Below are 22,203 nucleotides of genomic sequence, written 5' to 3' on the forward strand. Positions count from 1 at the left end.
AGTGCAAAACCTTCCCAGAAGAGTGGAGCAAAGGGGGGACCAACTCCATATAATGCCCCTGATTTTGGAATGAGATGTTTGACAAGCAGGTGTCCACATACTTTTGGTCATGTAGTGTATCATACCCCCCAAAAACATGCTATCCTCCCCTGTTATTGGAATGGTGAGAGGTTAGCATGTCTTGGGGGTATGATATTTGTGCATCTGTAACTTAGAACAAAAAGTAGAAAAAATGCTTTACCGTCCCAATAATTACGGAGGGCACTGTATATAATTTAGTTCACACGCTACATTGTATTTCAATGTTAGTTTGAGTTTGCTGCAACTGTCTGCTGCTAGGAAGACATAAAGATAAAAACCAGTAATGACGTCATTCACGAGGCAGTCTATTCGCTGAGGCTAATAATTAAGGCTCCCGATTGGCTCAGCATCTCTTTGCTAGAGGCGTCACTACAGACCCTAGTTCGATTCCAGGCTGTATCACAACCGGCCGTGGTTGGGAGTCCCATAGGGCGGTGCACAATTGCCTAGTTAAATAAAGGTGAAATCAAAATAATGATAATAGGATCAACTTTGGGAGAAACGTGAGAGAGTGACCAAATAAGGGAATTAATAAAGTTTTTGTTGGCAATTAGCTTTGAAATCAACATGTTTTGCGTTATTGTTTGTATATTATCACAAACAAAGTACTAGGGTAGTGAATTGATGTTAGCTTTAGCTGTCAGCTAGCAAGGAAAGTTAGTCTACAAGCTGGAAGGCACCGGTATCATCTTCCGTTGTAAAGCCTGAATGGACATTATTCCAGACTGTGTTAACTTCTGTGCAGCATTACCGGGGACCTAACATGATGCAGCCTCCCAGTGCAGGCTAGCAGTGAGTAAGTGGACCTAACATGATGCAGCCTCCCAGTGTAGGCTAGCAGTGAGTAAGTGGAGCAGGCACAGTGCACACTATAATAAGGGGTCCACTGTGCTGATCAACCGGCTTGATCCGTCAAACACATTCAGAATTACCGAAAGTAACAACCTTTCTAGTATCGAAGAAGTACCGAAGTTTCAGTACTACCGTGCCACGCTAGTCCACTGTATGATAGGCTGGAATAAAACTGATTAGGCAATCAGTTACAGTCCAGTGAGTGTGCGTAGAGCCAGTGCAAAAAATTTATAGAGAGGGGGGGGGGGGGGGGGTCAATGCAAATAGTCAGGGTAGCCATTTGATTACCTGTTCAGCGGTCTTAAGGCTTGGGGGTAGAAGCTGTTCAGAAGCCATTTGATCCCTGGCTTGGCACTCCGGTACTGCTTGTCGTGTGGTAGCAGAGAGATGACTTGGGTGGCTGGAGTCTTTAAAAATGTTTAGGGCCTTTCTCTGACACCACCTTGTATAGAGGTCCAGGATGGCAGGGAGTTTGGCCGCAGTGATGTACTGGGCGTACACACTACCGTCTGTAGCGACTTGCAGTCAGATGCCAAGCAGTGATACCAAGCGGTGATGCAGCCTGTCAACATGCTCTTAATGGTGTAGCTGTATATCTTTTTGAAGATCTGAGGGCCAGTGCCAAATCTTTTCAGCCTCCTGCAGGGGAAGAGGCATTGTCATCCCCTCTTCACGACTATGATGGTGTTTGGACCATGATAGGTCCTTTGTGATGTGGACACCGAGGAACTTGAAGCTCTCACCCACTCCACTACAGCCCCATCGATGTGAATAGGGGTGTGCTCGGCCCTCTGTTTCCTGTAGTCCACAATCAGCTCGTTTGTCTTGCTGACGTTGAGACAGAAGTTGTTGTCCTGGCACCACACTGCCAGGTGTCTGACCTCCTCCTTGTAGGCTTTCTCATCGTAGTTGGTGATCAGGCCTACCACGTTGGCAATGTTGCCATCTTGCGCGGCCACGCAGTCATGGGTAAACGAGGGGACTAAGCACACACGCATTGAGGGTCAGTGTGGTGGATGTGTTGTTGCCTAACCATCACCACCTGGGGGCGGCCCGTCAGGAAGTCCAGGATCCAGTTGCAGAGGGAGGTGTTTAGTCCCAGGGTCCTTAGCTTAGTGATGAGCTTGGAGGAAACAATGGTTTTGAACGCTGAGCTGGAGTCAATGGAAAGTATTCTCATGTAGGTGTTCCTTTTGTCCAGGTGGGAAAGGTCACTGCGGAGTGCAATAGAGATTGTGTCATCAGTGGGTCTGTTGGGGCGGTATCTGAATTGGAGTGGGCCCAGGGTGTCTGGGATGATTGTGTTGATGTGAGCAATGACCAGCCTTTCATGGCTACAGATGTGAGTGCTACGGGGCGATAGTCATTTAGACAGGTTATCTTAGCATTCTTGGGCACAGGGACTATGGTGGTCTTCTTGAAACATGTAGGTATTACAGACTCAGTCAGGGAAAGGTTGAAAATGTAATTGAAGACACTTGCCAGCCGGTGAACCTGTTTAAAAGTCTTACTCACGTCGCCAACGGAGAGTGTGATCACACAGTCATCCGGAACAGCTGGTGCTCTCATGCATGGTTGGTTCAGTGTTGCTTGCCTCAAAGCGAGCATCGAAGGCATTTAGCTCGTCTGGTAGGCTCGTGTCACTGGGCAGCTCGCGACTGGATTTCACTGTGTAATCCGTGATAGTTTGCAAACCCTGCCACATCTGACGAGCTTCAGAGCCGGTGTATTAAGTGTCGATCTTGGTCCTGTATTGACGTTTTGAATGTTTGATGGTTCCTCTGAGGGCGTAGTGGGATTTCTTATAAGCGTCCAGATTAGTGTCTTGCGCCTGTAAAATGGCTGCAGGATATTATATTGCAACAAACACAGCATTACATTTGGAAAACATTTTCCAAGAAAACAAAATGAAACAAAACACTTGCAAACTGGTTTAAACCGTTTTTGTTTTACTTCAATGAAAAAGGCATCCATCTTCACTAGAAACAGTAGCCCAAGGCTCCTCTCTTGCTCTCTCTCCATCATCAGCAGCAGGCGCATAAGGCATCGCACAAGGAGTGAGAAAATGGTGCTGAAGCACGAAATCGGGATGTATGATATGCTGCTACGGACAATTTGGCCAGCTAAAATTTTATTTATCGACTTTTCATTTATTTTATCGGCCAAAAGCCGTCAATTACCGGCTTACGGAAACCCTGCAAGAGAGGGCGAGAGATGGAAGGATGAAGGGAGAGAGAGGAATGAAGAGAGAGTTTGTTAAAGGGTCATGGTCCATGTCCATCTCTAATAAGACTTCAGCAAGGGGTGGACACTAGTGTGAAATCTGTGTCTGCAGGTACTAGGGACAGAGCGGAGGGTGGTGTGAAATCTGTGTCTGCAGGTACTAGGAACAGAGCGGAGGGTGGTGTGAAATCTGTGTCTGCAGGTACTAGGAACAGAGCGGAGGGTGGTGTGAAATCTGTGTCTGCAGGTACTAGGAACAGAGCGGAGGGTGGTGTGAAATCTGTGTCTGCAGGTACTAGGGACAGAGCGGAGGGTGGTGTGAAATCAGAATTAGCGACCGAGGCTGTGTTTCTCTTCTACCTTTCCCTCCTAATGACCAGCCTACATGGCTGTGAATCTGACACGCCTTTACAAACCTGATTACTTGGTCCTGTTTAACACAGTGTGATGACACAACTCTGCTGTTGATCTGGCTCACAGAGAGGAGAAGAGGAGGAAAGAATGTACAGATTGAATCTTAGAGAGGTGTTTCTTCTGTTTCTCCTCTATTGATGTTCAAAAGCAAAGGCTACCGAGGGTCAGAGACTCAGATGCATCCCAAATGGCACCCTATTCCCTATGTAGTGCACTACTTTTTGACCAGGGCTTAGTTTGTGATTCTGATTCGGTTTTTACCTCCCTCAGCATTCGTTCCGGCCCAACTTCTTAGCCACAGCACACCAGCTGAATGAAGAAGGCTTTAAGGTGAGTACTACTGATCGTTCTCAATTACTACTCTTCAAATCAAATTTTATTGGTCACATACACGTGTTTAGCAGATGTTATTGCGGGTGTAGCAAAATGCTTCTCTCCTATTGGAAGTTCAGTCATGAGTTAGACGGCTAGTCGACCTGATAGTCTATGCACAACCCAAAACAACCCACCACAACACAGAGGAACTGAAGAGAAAGAGAACAAACTGACATTTGCTTCTCTACCTCTGTGTGTGTGTGTGTGGTCTCTCCTCCAGCTCTTTGCTACAGAGGCCACCTCGGCCTGGCTCTCTGCCAATGACGTGCCCGCCACCCCTGTGGCATGGCCCAGCCAGGAGGGAGGAGACGACAGCTTGCCCAGTATTATCAGGTGAGAGGGGATAAGGGCAATGAAAATGAAATGCTTTCTTGCAAGTTCTCGACAAAGCAACAACAATAAGAAATAAAAGATAAGAATACGAACATAAAGTAAATGTTTCAATAGAATAAACCATTTAGTATAATTATAATACAGGATGGTACAATTTCTAGTCCAATATTAACATGTGTATTGGGGAATGGGGGGACAGTGTATACACAGAGTCTGGTAGCAGCAGTTGTGATGTGTGTGTGTAGTATGAATGTATATGTGTGTGTGTATGTCTGTGTGGGTGTGTGCATGAATGAGTGCCTGTGTGCTAAGGTGTGGAGAATCAGAGCAGGTGGTCAGTCCAATTCAAGTGTTCAGTAGTCTGATGACTTGTAGATAGAAACTGTCTCTGAGCCTGTTGGTATCAGACCTCATTCTCCAATACGGTCAGCATTACGGAGAACAGCACGTGTCTGGGGTGTGTGGGGTCCTTGATGATGCTGCAAGCCTTCCTCGGGCACCGTTTTGAGTAGATGTCCTGGATGGGTGGGAGCACGGTCTCAGTGATGGACTGGACCGTCTTCACCACCCACTGGAGGGCCTTGCGGTTGTGAACGGAGCAATTCCCGTACCAGGCTGTGATGAAACCGGTCAGGACGCTCTCGATGATGAAGCGGGAGTATTTGGAGAACACCCGGGGCAGCGTGCCAAATTTCCTTAGCCGTCTTAGGAAGTAGAGACACTGTTGCGCCATCTTGTCAAGAGTGGTGGTATTGTTGGTCCATGACAAGTTCTCTGTGATGTGGACACCGAAGAACTTAAAACTCGTGACTCTCTCTACTGCAGTCTAGTTTGATGTGGATCTTTTGTGACAACTGATGCGTAATCTCCTTCAGTGTCGAACTAAGCATGTAACTGTGTTGACAGTCATTGATCAACAAGTAATTTTGCATCCCGAACAACCCCAGGCAATCAAATCAAATGTTATTGGTGTTTAGCAGATGTTATTGTGGTTGTAGCGAAATGCTTGTGTTTCTTGCTCCAACAATGCAGTAATATCTAACAAGTAATATCTAGCAATTTCACAACAATACACACAATACGTACAAATCTAAAGTAAAGGAATGGAATTAAGAATATATAAATATTTGGACCAGCCATGTCAGAGCTGTCAAAAGTTTGCGCAACTGGCTAACTGAAGTCAGGTGCAGAAGAGCAGAGATGAGTGAACAGGCACACTTTATTTGGCAGAAGGAAAACAGTCGGACGCAACTGCGTAACAACACTCCTGCCAAAGGCAAAAAGCAAATAGCGCACTCGTCACACAAATAATGTACAGCATACAATACCACGGGTTCCAAACAAGACCCGGCGAAAATCCAGCATGAAGCGTCACACATGACACGTAACAAACAATTACACACACAGACATGGGGGGAACAGAGGATAATATACACGTAGAGTGATGAGGGAATGTAAAAACAGGTGCGCGGAAAAACAAGACAAAACAAATGGAAAATGAAAGGTGGAGCGGCGATGGCTAGAAGACCGGTGACGTCGACCGCCGAGCGCCGCCCGAACAAGGAGAGGAGCCGACTTCGGCGGGAGTCGTGACAGGAGTGGCATAGACTAAGATACAGTAGAATAGAATACAGTATATTATTTTTTTTATCTTCATTTAACTAGGCAAGTCAGTTAAGAACAAATTCTTATTTTCAATGACGGCCTAGGAACAGTAGGTTAACTGCCTTGTTCAGGGGCAGAATGACAGATTTTTACCTTGTCAGCTCGGGGGATTTGCTCTTGCAACCTTCCGGTTACTAGTCCAGCGCTGTAACCACTAGGCTACCTGCCGCCCCACTAATATACATACAGTGGGGAGAACAAGTATTTGATACACTGCCAATTTTGCAGGTTTTCCTACTTACAAAGCATGTAGAGGTCTGTAATTTTTTATCATAGGTACACTTCAACTGTGAGAGACGGAATCTAAAACAAAAATCCAGAAAATCACATTGTATGATTTTTAAGTAATTCATTTGCATTTTATTGCATCACATAAGTATTTGATACATCAGAAAAGCAGAACTTAATATTTGGTACAGAAACCTTTGTTTGCAATTACAGAGATCATACGTTTCCTGTAGTTCTTGACCAGGTTTGCACACACTGCAGCAGGGATTTTGGCCCATACAGAACTCCAGATCCACACTGTCTGTTTGGGTGGACCATTTCAGTTTGTCAGTGATGTGTACGCCGAGGAACTTTAAGCTTTCCACCTTCTCCACTGCGGTCCCGTCAATGTAGATAGGGGGGTGCTCCCTCTGCTGTTTCCTGAAGTCCACGATCAGCTTTGTTTGGTTGACGTTTTCCTGACACCACACTCCCAGGGCCCACACCTGCTCCCTGTAGGTTGTCTCGTCATTGTTTGTAATCAGGCCTACTACTGTGTTGTTTGCAAACTTGATGATTGAGTTGGAGGCGTGCGTGGCCACTGTGCACTGTGCCCAGCTTCACACACTGTTCCAACGCGAGGTTGGCGGCCTGATCTTGAACATCTACACGGCACCTTCAGCATTCAAATGCTAAATTGGCTTGCGCGATATTAGGCTTTATTAGTTGAGTGACAACCTATGAAATCTGCTAGGTTGTTATTGTTATCTATGTGCGGTTGTATGTATTGTATTGTATGTTACCGGAATAAATGTAAGCTATTGGAGACATTTGGCTATACCTGATGAACGGACTTAGTATAGATTTTACTTAGCTTGTTCAGGTTCACCAACAGCAATAGTTTTTTAGGTAGTTTGGCTTTAAACAATCAGTGTTTATGGTAATTTTTAGATATACAGGGTAAAGTTAATATTTTCATAACAAGAACAACAATCAAGTTTTGTGAGGCACGCTGCATGGCTGAAGCGGGAGGAAAAATAAGGTTACTCTGTAAAAACTTCAACGGTCATAAGCATTCGATTTTGAGATGGGGGGGGGTTAAATCCAAAGTTGTGCTATATATTAATTGGCTATGTCATAGCTCATTTGTAAACGATAAATATTGATACATTACTAGCTCAAACACTTAATCTGCAAAAATGACAAGTTAATTTAGTGGGTGATGGTGATTTCAGAACCGAAGTGGGGGGACTAAAAACACGTTCCCCCACTAATCTGATATTGGTAGTGAGGTGGTGCCTAGTTTCCCTTATGGCTCAGCTCAGGTGCCAAAATAGTAGATACACCATAGACATGCATCATTTATACACACACACACACACATACACAGAAGTCCGTTCAGACAGATCCGGATCAGAGAGGCCCAACTCATGAGCTAATCAGCAGAGGATTTTAATTTAGATTGGAAATTGAATTTGTTTATGCAACGAATGTTAGTGCATCAAACTGAATCGCAACGATTCGTTCTCTAATCAAACCGAATCCCACAAATGGTTTCAAGCTAAAACGTATCAATCATGTATAGTATCGGAGCCCATGTACAGTATCTAGATGGTAGGGAAAGATGCACATCCCTAGTATTTTGCTAACATCTCACTCCTTACAGCTATTACTGCTTCATCACTATAATATATTTGGCGTGTGATTAAACTCTGAATGATGTCTCAGAACACACAGTCCAATTACACAGAATTATAAGGAATTATGAAATATAACAAAGAGGAGTGCGCACACACACACACTACTCCTCCTTACACAGTGCTGCTGTCAGCCTCAGGAGAGAGGTGTGTGTGTGTGTGTGTGTGTGTGTGTGTGTGTGTGTGTGTGTGTGTGTGTGTGTGTGTGTGTGTGTGTGTGTGTGTGTGTGTGTGTGTGTGTGTGTGTGTGTGTGTGTGTGTGTGTGTGTGTGTGTGTGTGTGTGTGTGTGTGGACAGAGGATTTGATGTCACCTTTGTTTTAATGTGGTTGTCATCTGTGTCCCCTCCATATTATCATTTGCCTTCCATCCTGATGTGTCTCTGTCTGACAAAAGGCTTCAGATATAAAGGTATCTTTAGATGCTTTACCTCGTCTGTTTATCCACAGCCCTGTTTTCCTCTTCTCCTCATATTTCCTCCTCTCTTTTCCTCTCCCTTTCTCTCCTCTCCTATTCTCCTCGGTTCACTGTAACCTTTCTCTGTGTATGTGTGTAGGCTGATCAACGAGGGCCACATTGACCTGGTGATAAACCTTCCCAACAACAACAGCAAGTTCCTCAGGGACAATTTCCTGATCCGCAGGATGGCTGTGGACCACGGGGTGCCTCTCATCACCAACCACCAGGTACACAGACACAGTGACAAGGCACACACACACACACACACACACACAGAGGGACAAATGCAGGTACACAAACATGCATACTCCATGCCATACAGACACACACACGCAGGGACACACATACAGAGACACATGCAAGCTCACACACACACATCCAAAGCAACTTACAGTACTTACAAGAATTGAACTGACAATCATGTTCTTAAACAGATTGAGACACCTTTCCAGAGTCAGTTTCATTTCAATTCAGGAAGTGAACTGCAATTCCAAGTTTTACTCATAGAAAAGCATTATTTGGAATTGGAGTACTTCCTGAATTGAAATTGAATTGACCCCATCTCTGAACCTTTCCCTGTGGTCCCTTCAGGTGGTCAAGCTGTTTGCTGAGGCCATAAAGTATGCCAGCGAGTTGGACACCACCAGCCTGTTCCACTACCGCCAACGGGACGCTGACCGCCAACGGGACGCTGACCTCGAAAAGGAAGCTGACCGCCTTAGGGACGCTGCCACCGGACTGCAGGGCTAGAGCTGCACCCTTCCTTCCCCCGCCTCTTCTCATCTCTCCCGCTATCCCCGACCCTATCTCTGACCCTCCCTCATCCTCCCCCACAGGGCCCAGACACAGCACACTCCATCAGGGTGACCATGATGACCCTTGACCTTTCACGTGACATGCTTCTTTACAGAGTAGAGGTGTATTGGTCCCCTTTCCCCTGAAGTGTGCACTCACGCACTCCTCCCCATTGATTTTAAAGTGTTGGATTGGTGTAAGAATGTTGGGCCAGAGGGAGTTTACACCATATTTCTTACATCAGTCGACTCCTCTGAAATCCATGAAGGGAAGCAAACACTTTAGGAGGAAGGACAGAGATTTGGACACGGGGCTCGTCTTCCATGACAACTGTTGCTGCATGTCTCTTTTCCTCTGTGATGTCTGGCGGATACTGTACCAAACATAGTTACTGTAGCATAGATAGTTACTGTAGCAAAGATAGTTACTGTAGCAAAGATAGTTATTATACCAGAAGTTAAATTGTTATTGACACCTGTAAATGTAGCCCATAATTTTATGCCAAATCTTTATACATGTGTTTTAAAGACATTTCACATCTAGGGATAGAGGACATAGTATGTTGGTTTGTGATCTCATTAAACCACATCCAAGGGCAGTATCTTTCCTGTTTATACTCCACAAACACATTTTTCTTTCTCTTAGTATGGCTGTATTTTCCTCATACTGAAAAAACATAAAAGCCATTTGATATTTTGATCGCCAGTTCAGAAGCCTTCAACATTTTTAAGTCTAAAAATGGTGCTATGGACCAAACTAGGATTGTATGTGTGTGTTGAGTGCAGTGTTGGAAAAAGTACACAATTGTCATACTTGAGTAAAACTATAGATACCTAGAAAGTTACTCAAGTACAAGTGAGTCACCCCGTAAAGTACTACTTACGTAAAAGTCTAAAAATATTTGGTTCTAAATATACTCAAGTGTCAAAGTTAAAGTAGAAATAATTTCAAATTCCTTATATTAAGCAAAGCAGACGGCACCATTGTCTTTTATTAAAAATGTACAGATAACCAGGGGCACACTCCAACACTCAGACATCATTTACAGATAACCAGGGGCACACTCCAACACTCAGACATCATTTACAGATAACCAGGGGCACACTCCAACACTCAGACATCATTTACAGATAACCAGGGGCACACTCCAACACTCAGACATCATTTACAGATAACCAGGGGCACACTCCAACACTCAGACATCATTTACAGATAACCAGGGGCACACTCCAACACTCAGACATCATTTACAGATAACCAGGGGCACACTCCAACACTCAGACATCATTTACAGATAACCAGGGGCACACTCCAACACTCAGACATCATTTACAGATAACCAGGGGCACACTCCAACACTCAGACATCATTTACAGATAACCAGGGGCACACTCCAACACTCAGACATCATTTACAGATAACCAGGGGCACACTCCAACACTCAGACATCATTTACAGATAACCAGGGGCACACTCCAACACTCAGACATCATTTACAGATAACCAGGGGCACACTCCAACACTCAGACATCATTTACAGATAACCAGGGGCACACTCCAACACTCAGACATCATTTACAGATAACCAGGGGCACACTCCAACACTCAGACATCATTTACAGATAACCAGGGGCACACTCCAACACTCAGACATCATTTACAGATAACCAGGGGCACACTCCAACACTCAGACATCATTTACAGATAACCAGGGGCACACTCCAACACTCAGACATCATTTACAGATAACCAGGGGCACACTCCAACACTCAGACATCATTTACAGATAACCAGGGGCACACTCCAACACTCAGACATCATTTACAGATAACCAGGGGCACACTCCAACACTCAGACATCATTTACAGATAACCAGGGGCACACTCCAACACTCAGACATCATTTACAGATAACCAGGGGAACACTCCAACACTCAGACATCATTTACAGATAACCAGGGGCACACTCCAACACTCAGACATCATTTACAGATAACCAGGGGCACACTCCAACACTCAGACATCATTTACAGATAACCAGGGGCACACTCCAACACTCAGACATCATTTACAGATAACCAGGGGCACACTCCAACACTCAGACATCATTTACAGATAACCAGGGGCACACTCCAACACTCAGACATCATTTACAGATAGCCAGGGGCACACTCCAACACTCAGACATCATTTAGAGATAACCAGGGGCACACTCCAACACTCAGACATCATTTACAGATAACCAGGGGCACACTCCAACACTCAGACATCATGTACAGATAACCAGGGGCACACTCCAACACTCAGACATCATTTACAGATAACCAGGGGAACACTCCAACACTCAGACATCATTTACAGATAACCAGGGGCACACTCAACACTCAGACATCATTTACAGATAACCAGGGGCACACTCCAACACTCAGACATCATTTATAGATAACCAGGGGCACACTCCAACACTCAGACATCATTTACAGATAACCAGGGGCACACTCAACACTCAGACATCATGTACAGATAACCAGGGGCACACTCCAACACTCAGACATCATTTACAGATAACCAGGGGCACACTCAACACTCAGACATCATGTACAGATAACCAGGGGCACACTCCAACACTCAGACATCATGTACAGATAACCAGGGGCACACTCCAACACTCAGACATCATTTACAGATAACCAGGGGCACACTCCAACACTCAGACATCATTTACAGATAACCAGGGGCACACTCAACACTCAGACATCATGTACAGATAACCAGGGGCACACTCCAACACTCCGACATCATTTACAGATAACCAGGGGCACACTCCAACACTCAGACATCATTTACAGATAACCAGGGGCACACTCCAACACTCAGACATCATGTACAGATAACCAGGGGCACACTCCAACACTCAGACATCATGTACAGATAACCAGGGGCACACTCCAACACTCAGACATCATGTACAGATAACCAGGGGCACACTCAACACTCAGACATCATGTACAGATAACCAGGGGCACACTCAACACTCAGACATCATGTACAGATAACCAGGGGCACACTCCAACACTCAGACATCATGTACAGATAACCAGGGGCACACTCAACACTCAGACATCATGTACAGATAACCAGGGGCACACTCAACACTCAGACATCATGTACAGATAACCAGGGGCACACTCAACACTCAGACATCATGTACAGATAACCAGGGGCACACTCAACACTCAGACATCATGTACAGATAACCAGGGGCTCACTCCAACACTCAGACATTATTACAAATAACCAGGGGCACACTCCAACACTCAGACATCATGTACAGATAACCAGGGGCACACTCCAACACTCAGACATTATTACAGATAACCAGGGGCACACTCCAACACTCAGACATCATGTACAGATAACCAGGGGCACACTCCAACACTCAGACATTATTACAGATAACCAGGGGCACACTCCAACACTCAGACATCATTTACAGATAACCAGGGGCACACTCCAACACTCAGACATCATGTACAGATAACCAGGGGCACACTCCAACACTCAGACATCATTTACAGATAACCAGGGGCACACTCCAACACTCAGACATCATTTACAGATAACCAGGGGCACACTCCAACACTCAGACATCATGTACGGATAACCAGGGGCACACTCCAACACTCAGACATCATGTACAGATAACCAGGGGCACACTCAACACTCAGACATCATGTACAGATAACCAGGGGCACACTCAACACTCAGACATCATGTACAGATAACCAGGGGCACACTCCAACACTCAGACATCATGTACAGATAACCAGGGGCACACTCAACACTCAGACATCATGTACAGATAACCAGGGGCACACTCAACACTCAGACATCATGTACAGATAACCAGGGGCACACTCAACACTCAGACATCATGTACAGATAACCAGGGGCACACTCAACACTCAGACATCATGTACAGATAACCAGGGGCACACTCCAACACTCAGACATTATTACAGATAACCAGGGGCACACTCCAACACTCAGACATCATGTACAGATAACCAGGGGCACACTCCAACACTCAGACATTATTACAGATAACCAGGGGCACACTCCAACACTCAGACATCATGTACAGATAACCAGGGGCACACTCCAACACTCAGACATTATGAAAGATAAACAGGGGCACACTCCAACACTCAGACATCATTTACAGATAACCAGGGGCACACTCCAACACTCAGACATCATGTACAGATAACCAGGGGCACACTCCAACACTCAGACATCATTTACAGATAACCAGGGGCACACTCCAACACTCAGACATCATTTACAGATAACCAGGGGCACACTCCAACACTCAGACATCATGTACAGATAACCAGGGGCACACTCCAACACTCAGACATCATGTACAGATAACCAGGGGCACACTCCAACACTCAGACATCATGTACAGATAACCAGGGGCACACTCCAACACTCAGACATCATTTACAGATAACCAGGGGCACACTCCAACACTCAGACATTATTACAGATAGCCCTGGGCACACTCCAACACTCAGACATCATGTACAGATAACCAGGGGCACACTCAACACTCAGACATCATGTACAGATAACCAGGGGCACACTCCAACACTCAGACATTATTACAGATAACCAGGGGCACACTCCAACACTCAGACATCATGTACAGATAGCCCTGGGCACACTCCAACACTCAGACATTATTACAGATAACCAGGGGCACACTCCAACACTCAGACATCATTTACAGATAACCAGGGGCACACTCCAACACTCAGACATCATGTACAGATAACCAGGGGCACACTCCAACACTCAGACATCATTTACAGATAACCAGGGGCACACTCCAACACTCAGACATCATTTACAGATAACCAGGGGCACACTCCAACACTCAGACATCATGTACAGATAACCAGGGGCACACTCCAACACTCAGACATCATGTACAGATAACCAGGGGCACACTCCAACACTCAGACATCATGTACAGATAACCAGGGGCACACTCCAACACTCAGACATTATGTACAGATAACCAGGGGCACACTCCAACACTCAGACATCATTTACAGATAACCAGGGGCACACTCCAACACTCAGACATCATTTACAGATAACCAGGGGCACACTCCAACACTCAGACATTATTACAGATAGCCCTGGGCACACTCCAACACTCAGACATCATTTACAGATAGCCAGGGGCACACTCCAACACTCAGACATTATTACAGATAGCCCTGGGCACACTCCAACACTCAGACATCATGTACAGATAACCAGGGGCACACTCCAACACTCAGACATTATTACAGATAGCCCTGGGCACACTCCAACACTCAGACATCATTTACAGATAACCAGGGGCACACTCCAACACTCAGACATTATTACAGATAGCCCTGGGCACACTCCAACACTCAGACATCATGTACAGATAACCAGGGGCACACTCCAACACTCAGACATTATTACAGATAGCCCTGGGCACACTCCAACACTCAGACATCATTTACAGATAACCAGGGGCACACTCCAACACTCAGACATTATTACAGATAGCCCTGGGCACACTCCAACACTCAGACATCATTTACAGATAACCAGGGGCACACTCCAACACTCAGACATCATGTACAGATAACCAGGGGCACACTCCAACACTCAGACATCATGTACAGATAACCAGGGGCACACTCCAACACTCAGACATCATGTACAGATAACCAGGGGCACACTCCAACACTCAGACATTATTACAGATAACCAGGGGCACACTCCAACACTCAGACATCATTTACAGATAACCAGGGGCACACTCCAACACTCAGACATCATGTACAGATAACCAGGGGCACACTCCAACACTCAGACATCATGTACAGATAACCAGGGGCACACTCCAACACTCAGACATCATGTACAGATAACCAGGGGCACACTCCAACACTCAGACATTATTACAGATAACCAGGGGCACACTCCAACACTCAGACATCATTTACAGATAACCAGGGGCACACTCCAACACTCAGACATCATGTACAGATAACCAGGGGCACACTCCAACACTCAGACATCATGTACAGATAACCAGGGGCACACTCCAACACTCAGACATCATTTACAGATAACCAGGGGCACACTCCAACACTCAGACATTATTACAGATAGCCCTGGGCACACTCCAACACTCAGACATCATGTACAGATAGCCAGGGGCACACTCCAACACTCAGACATTATTACAGATAGCCCTGGGCACACTCCAACACTCAGACATCATGTACAGATAACCAGGGGCACACTCCAACACTCAGACATTATTACAGATAGCCCTGGGCACACTCCAACACTCAGACATCATTTACAGATAACCAGGGGCACACTCCAACACTCAGACATTATTACAGATAGCCCTGGGCACACTCCAACACTCAGACATTATTACAGATAGCCCTGGGCACACTCCAACACTCAGACATTATTACAGATAACCAGGGGCACACTCCAACACTCAGACATTATTACAGATAACCAGGGGCACACTCCAACACTCAGACATTATTACAGATAACCAGGGGCACACTCCAACACTCAGACATTATTACAGATAACCAGGGGCACACTCCAACACTCAGACATTATTACAGATAACCAGGGGCACACTCCAACACTCAGACATTATTACAGATAACCAGGGGCACACTCCAACACTCAGACATTATTACAGATAGCCCTGGGCACACTCCAACACTCAGACATTATTACAGATAACCAGGGGCACACTCCAACACTCAGACATTATTACAGATAGCCCTGGGCACACTCCAACACTCAGACATTATTACAGATAACCAGGGGCACACTCCAACACTCAGACATTATTACAGATAGCCCTGGGCACACTCCAACACTCAGACATTATTACAGATAGCCCTGGGCACACTCCAACACTCAGACATCATTTACAGATAACCAGGGGCACACTCCAACACTCAGACATTATTACAGATAGCCCTGGGCACACTCCAACACTCAGACATTATTACAGATAACCAGGGGCACACTCCAACACTCAGACATTATTACAGATAACCAGGGGCACACTCCAACACTCAGACATCATTTACAGATAACCAGGGGCACACTCCAACACTCAGACATCATTTACAGATAACCAGGGGCACACTCCAACACTCAGACATTATTACAGATAGCCCTGGGCACACTCCAACACTCAGACATTATTACAGATAACCAGGGGCACACTCCAACACTCAGACATTATTACAGATAGCCCTGGGCACACTCCAACACTCAGACATTATTACAGATAACCAGGGGCACACTCCAACACTCAGACATTATTACAGATAACCAGGGACACACTCCAACACTCAGACATTATTACAGATAGCCCTGGGCACACTCCAACACTCAGACATTATTACAGATAACCAGGGGCACACTCCAACACTCAGACATTATTACAGATAGCCCTGGGCACACTCCAACACTCAGACATTATTACAGATAACCAGGGGCACACTCCAACACTCAGACATTATTACAGATAACCAGGGACACACTCCAACACTCAGACATTATTACAGATAACCAGGGACACACTCCAACACTCAGACATTATTACAGATAACCAGGGACACACTCCAACACTCAGACATCATTTACAGATAACCAGGGGCACACTCCAACACTCAGACATTATTACAGATAACCAGGGGCACACTCCAACACTCAGACATTATTACAGATAGCCAGGGACACACTCCAACACTCAGACATTATTACAGATAACCAGGGACACACTCCAACACTCAGACATTATTTAGAAAAGATGCATTTGTGTTTAGTGAGTCCACCAGATCAGAGGCAGCAGGGATGACCATGTATTCTCTCGATAAGTCCGTGAATTGGACCATTTTCCTGTCCTGCTAAGCATTCAAAATGTAACGAGTACTTTTGGGTGTCAGGTAAAATGTACATTATTGTCTTTAGGAATGTAGTGAAGTAAAAGTTGTCAAAAATATAAATAGCAAAGTAAAGTACAGATACCACCAACCAAAAACATCTTAACTAGTACTTTAACGTATTTTTACTGAAATACTTTACACCACTGGTTGAGTGTGTGTGTGTTTTACTAGGCACCCTTTGAGAAAGCTTCTACATTCTTGATATTTTGAGGCGGATATCAAGTTATGAATTTATCCAAAGTGCTTCTGTCTTTAAAAAAAAATAACTATCTGAAAGTTTTTTGTTATTTTGGTGACAATTTTAGTTAACGATCCTAACAGCTGATTAGTTATATTTTACATGTATTTGTGTGTCCATGTTTATAAATAATATGAACTTACATTTCAAAGTACTCTCCCTTTTAAAAACATCTGCATTCTGCATACATACACATTTAATAAAAGCAGTGTTCACCATGTGTTAGCTGCAGTCTATTTTTACCTAATGTCTATTTGACTCTATCCCTGGGTTTACCCTGCTGTATAGAAGTTAGTTTTAGTGCCCTAGGGAATCCGGTTTTGCAGGACCATAGAGGGCTGTTTTAGTCTCCCTCCCCTGACCTGGAATTAACACTACTAATCAGGTGAGTACATGTTTGATTGATTGGGTTTATATAGCACTTTTTCAGTTGCACAAAGTGCTAAGTGGGAAACACCTTATCCACCACCAATATTGATTGATTTGTTTTGTTTGTCTTTCAGATGTTTTTCAAAGACAAAGTGTCTTTCAAACACTTGTTTACCACATGTAAATGACTGTACTTTGCCTGGGGCTGGGAGGAGATCACTGTATCACTTTTGCTGCTTTTAGACAGGCAGCCCAATTCTATACTCCCCCCCCCCCACACTAATTGGTCTTTTGACCAATCACAGGAGATTAGGACGGGTGGAGGAGGGAGGGAGGGGAACGTATTGTACATGGAGCCCTGCCGGGGCCACAGAGATGGTCTCTGCTTTTTGCATATCTTTTGCATGCTATACTCATTATGAATTTAAACATATTAAGAGGAAATGAGATACATGTAAGCTATTTGTGTGAGGGTACAAATTATAAGACACAGCAGAGAACAACCTCTGACCTCTTCAATAGCAGGTTAGTCACACACACACTCAGGCCTTAATGACAATTTAATACAACAGCATGAAGATTACATTGCCTGTGGTGTTCCATGTGGCTTTTGTTGTCAGTCCCTGTGTAAGTCTTGTTATGCTCTCAGTAAATACCTCTTTTGCTGACGGACGCTAGTCACACATATACCTCTGCTGACTTCAGACGCTAGTCACACATATACCTCTGCTGACTTCAGACGCTAGTCACACATATACCTCTGCTGACTTCAGACGCTAGTCACACACATACCTCTACTGACTTCAGACGCTAGTCACACACATACCTCTACTGACTTCAGACGCTAGTCACACATATACCTCTGCTGACTTCAGACACTAGTCACACACATACCTCTACTGACTTCAGACGCTAGTCACACACATACCTCTACTGACTTCAGACGCTAGTCACACACATCCCTCTACTGACTTCAGACACTAGTCACACACATACCTCTGCTGACTTCAGACGCTAGTCACACACATACCTCTACTGACTTCAGACGCTAGTCACACACATCCCTCTGCTGACTTCAGACGCTAGTCACACACATCCCTCTACTGACTTCAGACGCTAGTCACACACATCCCTCTGCTGACTTCAGACGCTAGTCACACACATACCTCTGCTGACTTCAGACGCTAGTCACACACATACCTCTGCTGACTTCAGACGCTAGTCACACACATACCTCTGCTGACTTCAGACGCTAGTCACACACATACCTCTGCTGACTTCAGACGCTAGTCACACACATACCTCTGCTGACTTCAGACGCTAGTCACACACATACCTCTGCTGACTTCAGACGCTAGTCACACACATACCTCTGCTGACTTCAGACGCTAGTCACACACATACCTCTGCTGACTTCAGACGCTAGTCACACACATACCTCTGCTGACTTCAGACGCTAGCCATGAGCTTTGATGCTTTTACCCCAGCAATGATGATTGCACGCTTAAAGTGTGTTCCGAATGGCACTCTATTCCCTATATAGTGCACTACTTTTGACCAGGGCCCTATGGTTAAGTAGTGCACTATAAAGTGAATAGAGTGCCATTTGGAACTCAGACATTTCCCCAGCTGCCATAGGGTTAGACTTTCCATCACATTTACCTACTCAAAGGGAGTTTTGCCATATGCCTGTCTCTGCTGTAACAGCACAGCCACCTGCTGTTTGACAGGTTATATTGAGCTCAAACTTATGTTTCCTGCCATCGTTAATAACACACACACACACTGACCCTAAGCTCTGCAAATAATAACACTGAGCTAAGATCTAACATAAACCATAGTGTACATGTATGATAAGAACATAGGGATCTGTATGTCTTGGAATTCAATTAATCTGAATACATTCCTGTTTGTTTTAAGTATATGGGTCCTATTGGCCCTGGTCAAAAGTAGTGCACTGCATAAGGAATAGGGTGCAATTGGGAAGTTGCTAGGTCTTTTTTCTCTCCCAAGCTACGATCGTGGGATTCAGAACCATGGTGGGAAGCTCATTGAGGCTACATTTATTTATGACAGTCTAAAACCCAACCAGTCTCTTGACGCCTTTGTAAAATCTACATCTTACAGGAGACTAGAGGGCCAATGGGTGAACCTTTGTGACCACAGCTGCCTGTTCCATGTGTATCCTTTCTGCTACTGAGCTGAACACAGCCCATCCAGATCCATATACAACATCCCTCGAATTCGCTAAACTGGCTTCATCCCAAATGGCACCATGTTCCCTATATAGTGCACTACTTTTGACCATAAAGTAGTGCACTATTTAGAGAACGGGGTGCCGTTTGGGATGCCACCCTCTTTGTTCACATGTTACTGTAATTACCTCTGAATCATCATACCTAACTACCATGTTCTTTAGCATGCTTGACTTGAACACTTAAACTACTTGTCTTTTCAAATGACAGTCTTTGTGTTTACGTTCCATTCTAATTAGCTGTACTTTGTGCAGAGAAAAGGGAGAAGATGCGTTCAGCCATTTCCCTTTGTAAAGTTTCAAGGGGAGTTATTTTTTTATTGCGAATTTTGCAATTTGCATAACAAAACATTGCTGGGGTTTGATCAAGTCCCTTGTTTAGCTGGATAAAGTGCAATTACACATAATAGAGAATGTTTTTTTAGTATTCAGATGGCTATGGAGAGAGATTTCCCTACAAGCTCCTGGAAGGCCTTACCTCAAGCCTCTCCTGGAATGTCAAAGACCAGCTGTGTTCTGTATTCTCTGTTCTTAATTCTAGCAAGGAGGGCCGGTACTGTGTAAAATAGTTACGTTTAATCTGGTAAAACTGCGGTAGTTCTATTGATTCCGATGAAGGTTATTACCGGCCGACATGACATGATTTTAATGTCTATATAAATGAAGTATAAAAAAAAGCCTATTGTCCTGCTCACTGGTTAAGTTCTTTACTTCTCTTGCTGCCATCTCACAACCCAGCACACTTGGGTTGTACTAGCTCTGATTTTGATGGTAGTGAGGATCATCTTTCAGTTCTTGCTGTACAGATCTGTGTATGTTTCGAGAGGTACTATGTAGGTAGATTGAGGACTCATTGTCTTGAAATTACAATAATGATACAATCGTGGGAATCAGTTCCATGGCTGAGAAGCTCATTGAGGCTACATTTATTGATGACGATCTAAAACCCAACCAGTCTCTTGACGCCTTTGTAAAATCTACATCTTACAGGAGACTAGAGGGCGAATGGGTGATAATGTCATCATTGGGAGAATGTGTGGAATGAGCTCATATGCAGAAAATACTACTTTGTGTGTCAGCGCCAGTGGGGAGTTTAGAACAACACCAGATCATATTAAATATTCAACAGGATCCCACTTACGTAACTGGCAAAAGTACGCATTTTGCTTTTTTTACTCATTAGATATGAATCCAGGACAAGTAACTATTTTACCGACCATAGGATACTGTTGTCTTATCTGTCCCTCCTTGCCTCTCCCTTTTTATTTCTGTCCCTTCGTGCCTCTCCCTCTTTGTCTCTGTCCCTCCGTGCCTCTCCTTTGTCTCTGTCCCTCCGTGCCTCTCCCTCTTTGTCTCTGTCCCTCCGTGCCTCTCCTTCTTTGTCTCTGTCCCTCCGTGCCTCTCCCTCTTTGTCTCTGTCCCTCCGTGCCTCTCCCTCTTTGTCTCTGTCCCTCCGTGCCTCTCCTTCTTTGTCTCTGTCCCTCCGTGCCTCTCCCTCTTTGTCTCTGTCCCTCCGTGCCTCTCCTTCTTTGTCTCTGTCCCTCCGTGCCTCTCCCTCTTTGTCTCTGTCCCTCCGTGCCTCTCCTTCTTTGTCTCTGTGCCTCTCCTTCTTTGTCTCTGTCCCTCCGTGCCACTCCTTCTTTGTCTCTGTGCCTCTCCCTCTTTGTCTCTGTCCCTCCGTGCCTCTCCCTCTTTGTCTCTGTCCCTCCGTGCCTCTCCCTCTTTGTCTCTGTCCCTCCGTGCCTCTCCCTCTTTGTCTCTGTCCCTCCGTGCCTCTCCCTCTTTGTCTCTGTCCCTCCGTGCCTCTCCTTCTTTGTCTCTGTCCCTCCGTGCCTTTCCTTCTTTGTCTCTGTCCCTCCGTGCCTCTCCTTCTTTGTCTCTGTCCCTCCGTGCCTCTCCCTCTTTGTCTCTGTCTCTCCGTGCCTCTCCCTCTTTGTCTCTGTCCCTCCGTGCCTCTCCTTCTTTGTCTCTGTCCCTCCGTGCCTCTCCCTCTTTGTCTCTGTCCCTCCGTGCCTCTCCCTCTTTGTCTCTGTCCCTCCGTGCCTCTCCTTCTTTGTTTCTGTCCCTCCGTGCCTCTCCCTCTTTGTCTCTGTCCCTCCGTGCCTCTCCTTCTTTGTCTCTATCCCGCCGTGCCTCTCCCTCTTTGTTTCTGTCCCTCCGTGCCTCTCCCTCTTTGTCTCTGTCCCTCCGTGCCT

At 45.3% G+C, this 22,203-nt stretch overlaps 1 protein-coding gene across 1 annotated transcript in view; it reads left to right on the top strand.

The window, feature by feature from the left end:
• Nucleotides 1-9,799, top strand: part of cps1 (carbamoyl-phosphate synthase 1, mitochondrial) — an 84,738-nt gene extending 74,939 nt beyond the window's left edge. Inside the window, exons 35-38 of the mRNA XM_071355214.1 lie at nucleotides 3,841-3,900; nucleotides 4,166-4,278; nucleotides 8,403-8,532; nucleotides 8,897-9,799. Coding sequence (XP_071211315.1) covers nucleotides 3,841-3,900; nucleotides 4,166-4,278; nucleotides 8,403-8,532; nucleotides 8,897-9,055 — 462 coding nt within the window. The 3' untranslated portion in view covers nucleotides 9,056-9,799. The remainder of the gene's footprint in view (nucleotides 1-3,840; nucleotides 3,901-4,165; nucleotides 4,279-8,402; nucleotides 8,533-8,896) is intronic.
• The last annotated feature ends 12,404 nt before the right edge of the window (nucleotides 9,800-22,203 follow it).

The sequence above is a fragment of the Salvelinus alpinus genome, chromosome 20, assembly GCF_045679555.1.
Source record: "Salvelinus alpinus chromosome 20, SLU_Salpinus.1, whole genome shotgun sequence".
NCBI classification, from domain to species: domain Eukaryota; kingdom Metazoa; phylum Chordata; class Actinopteri; order Salmoniformes; family Salmonidae; genus Salvelinus; species Salvelinus alpinus.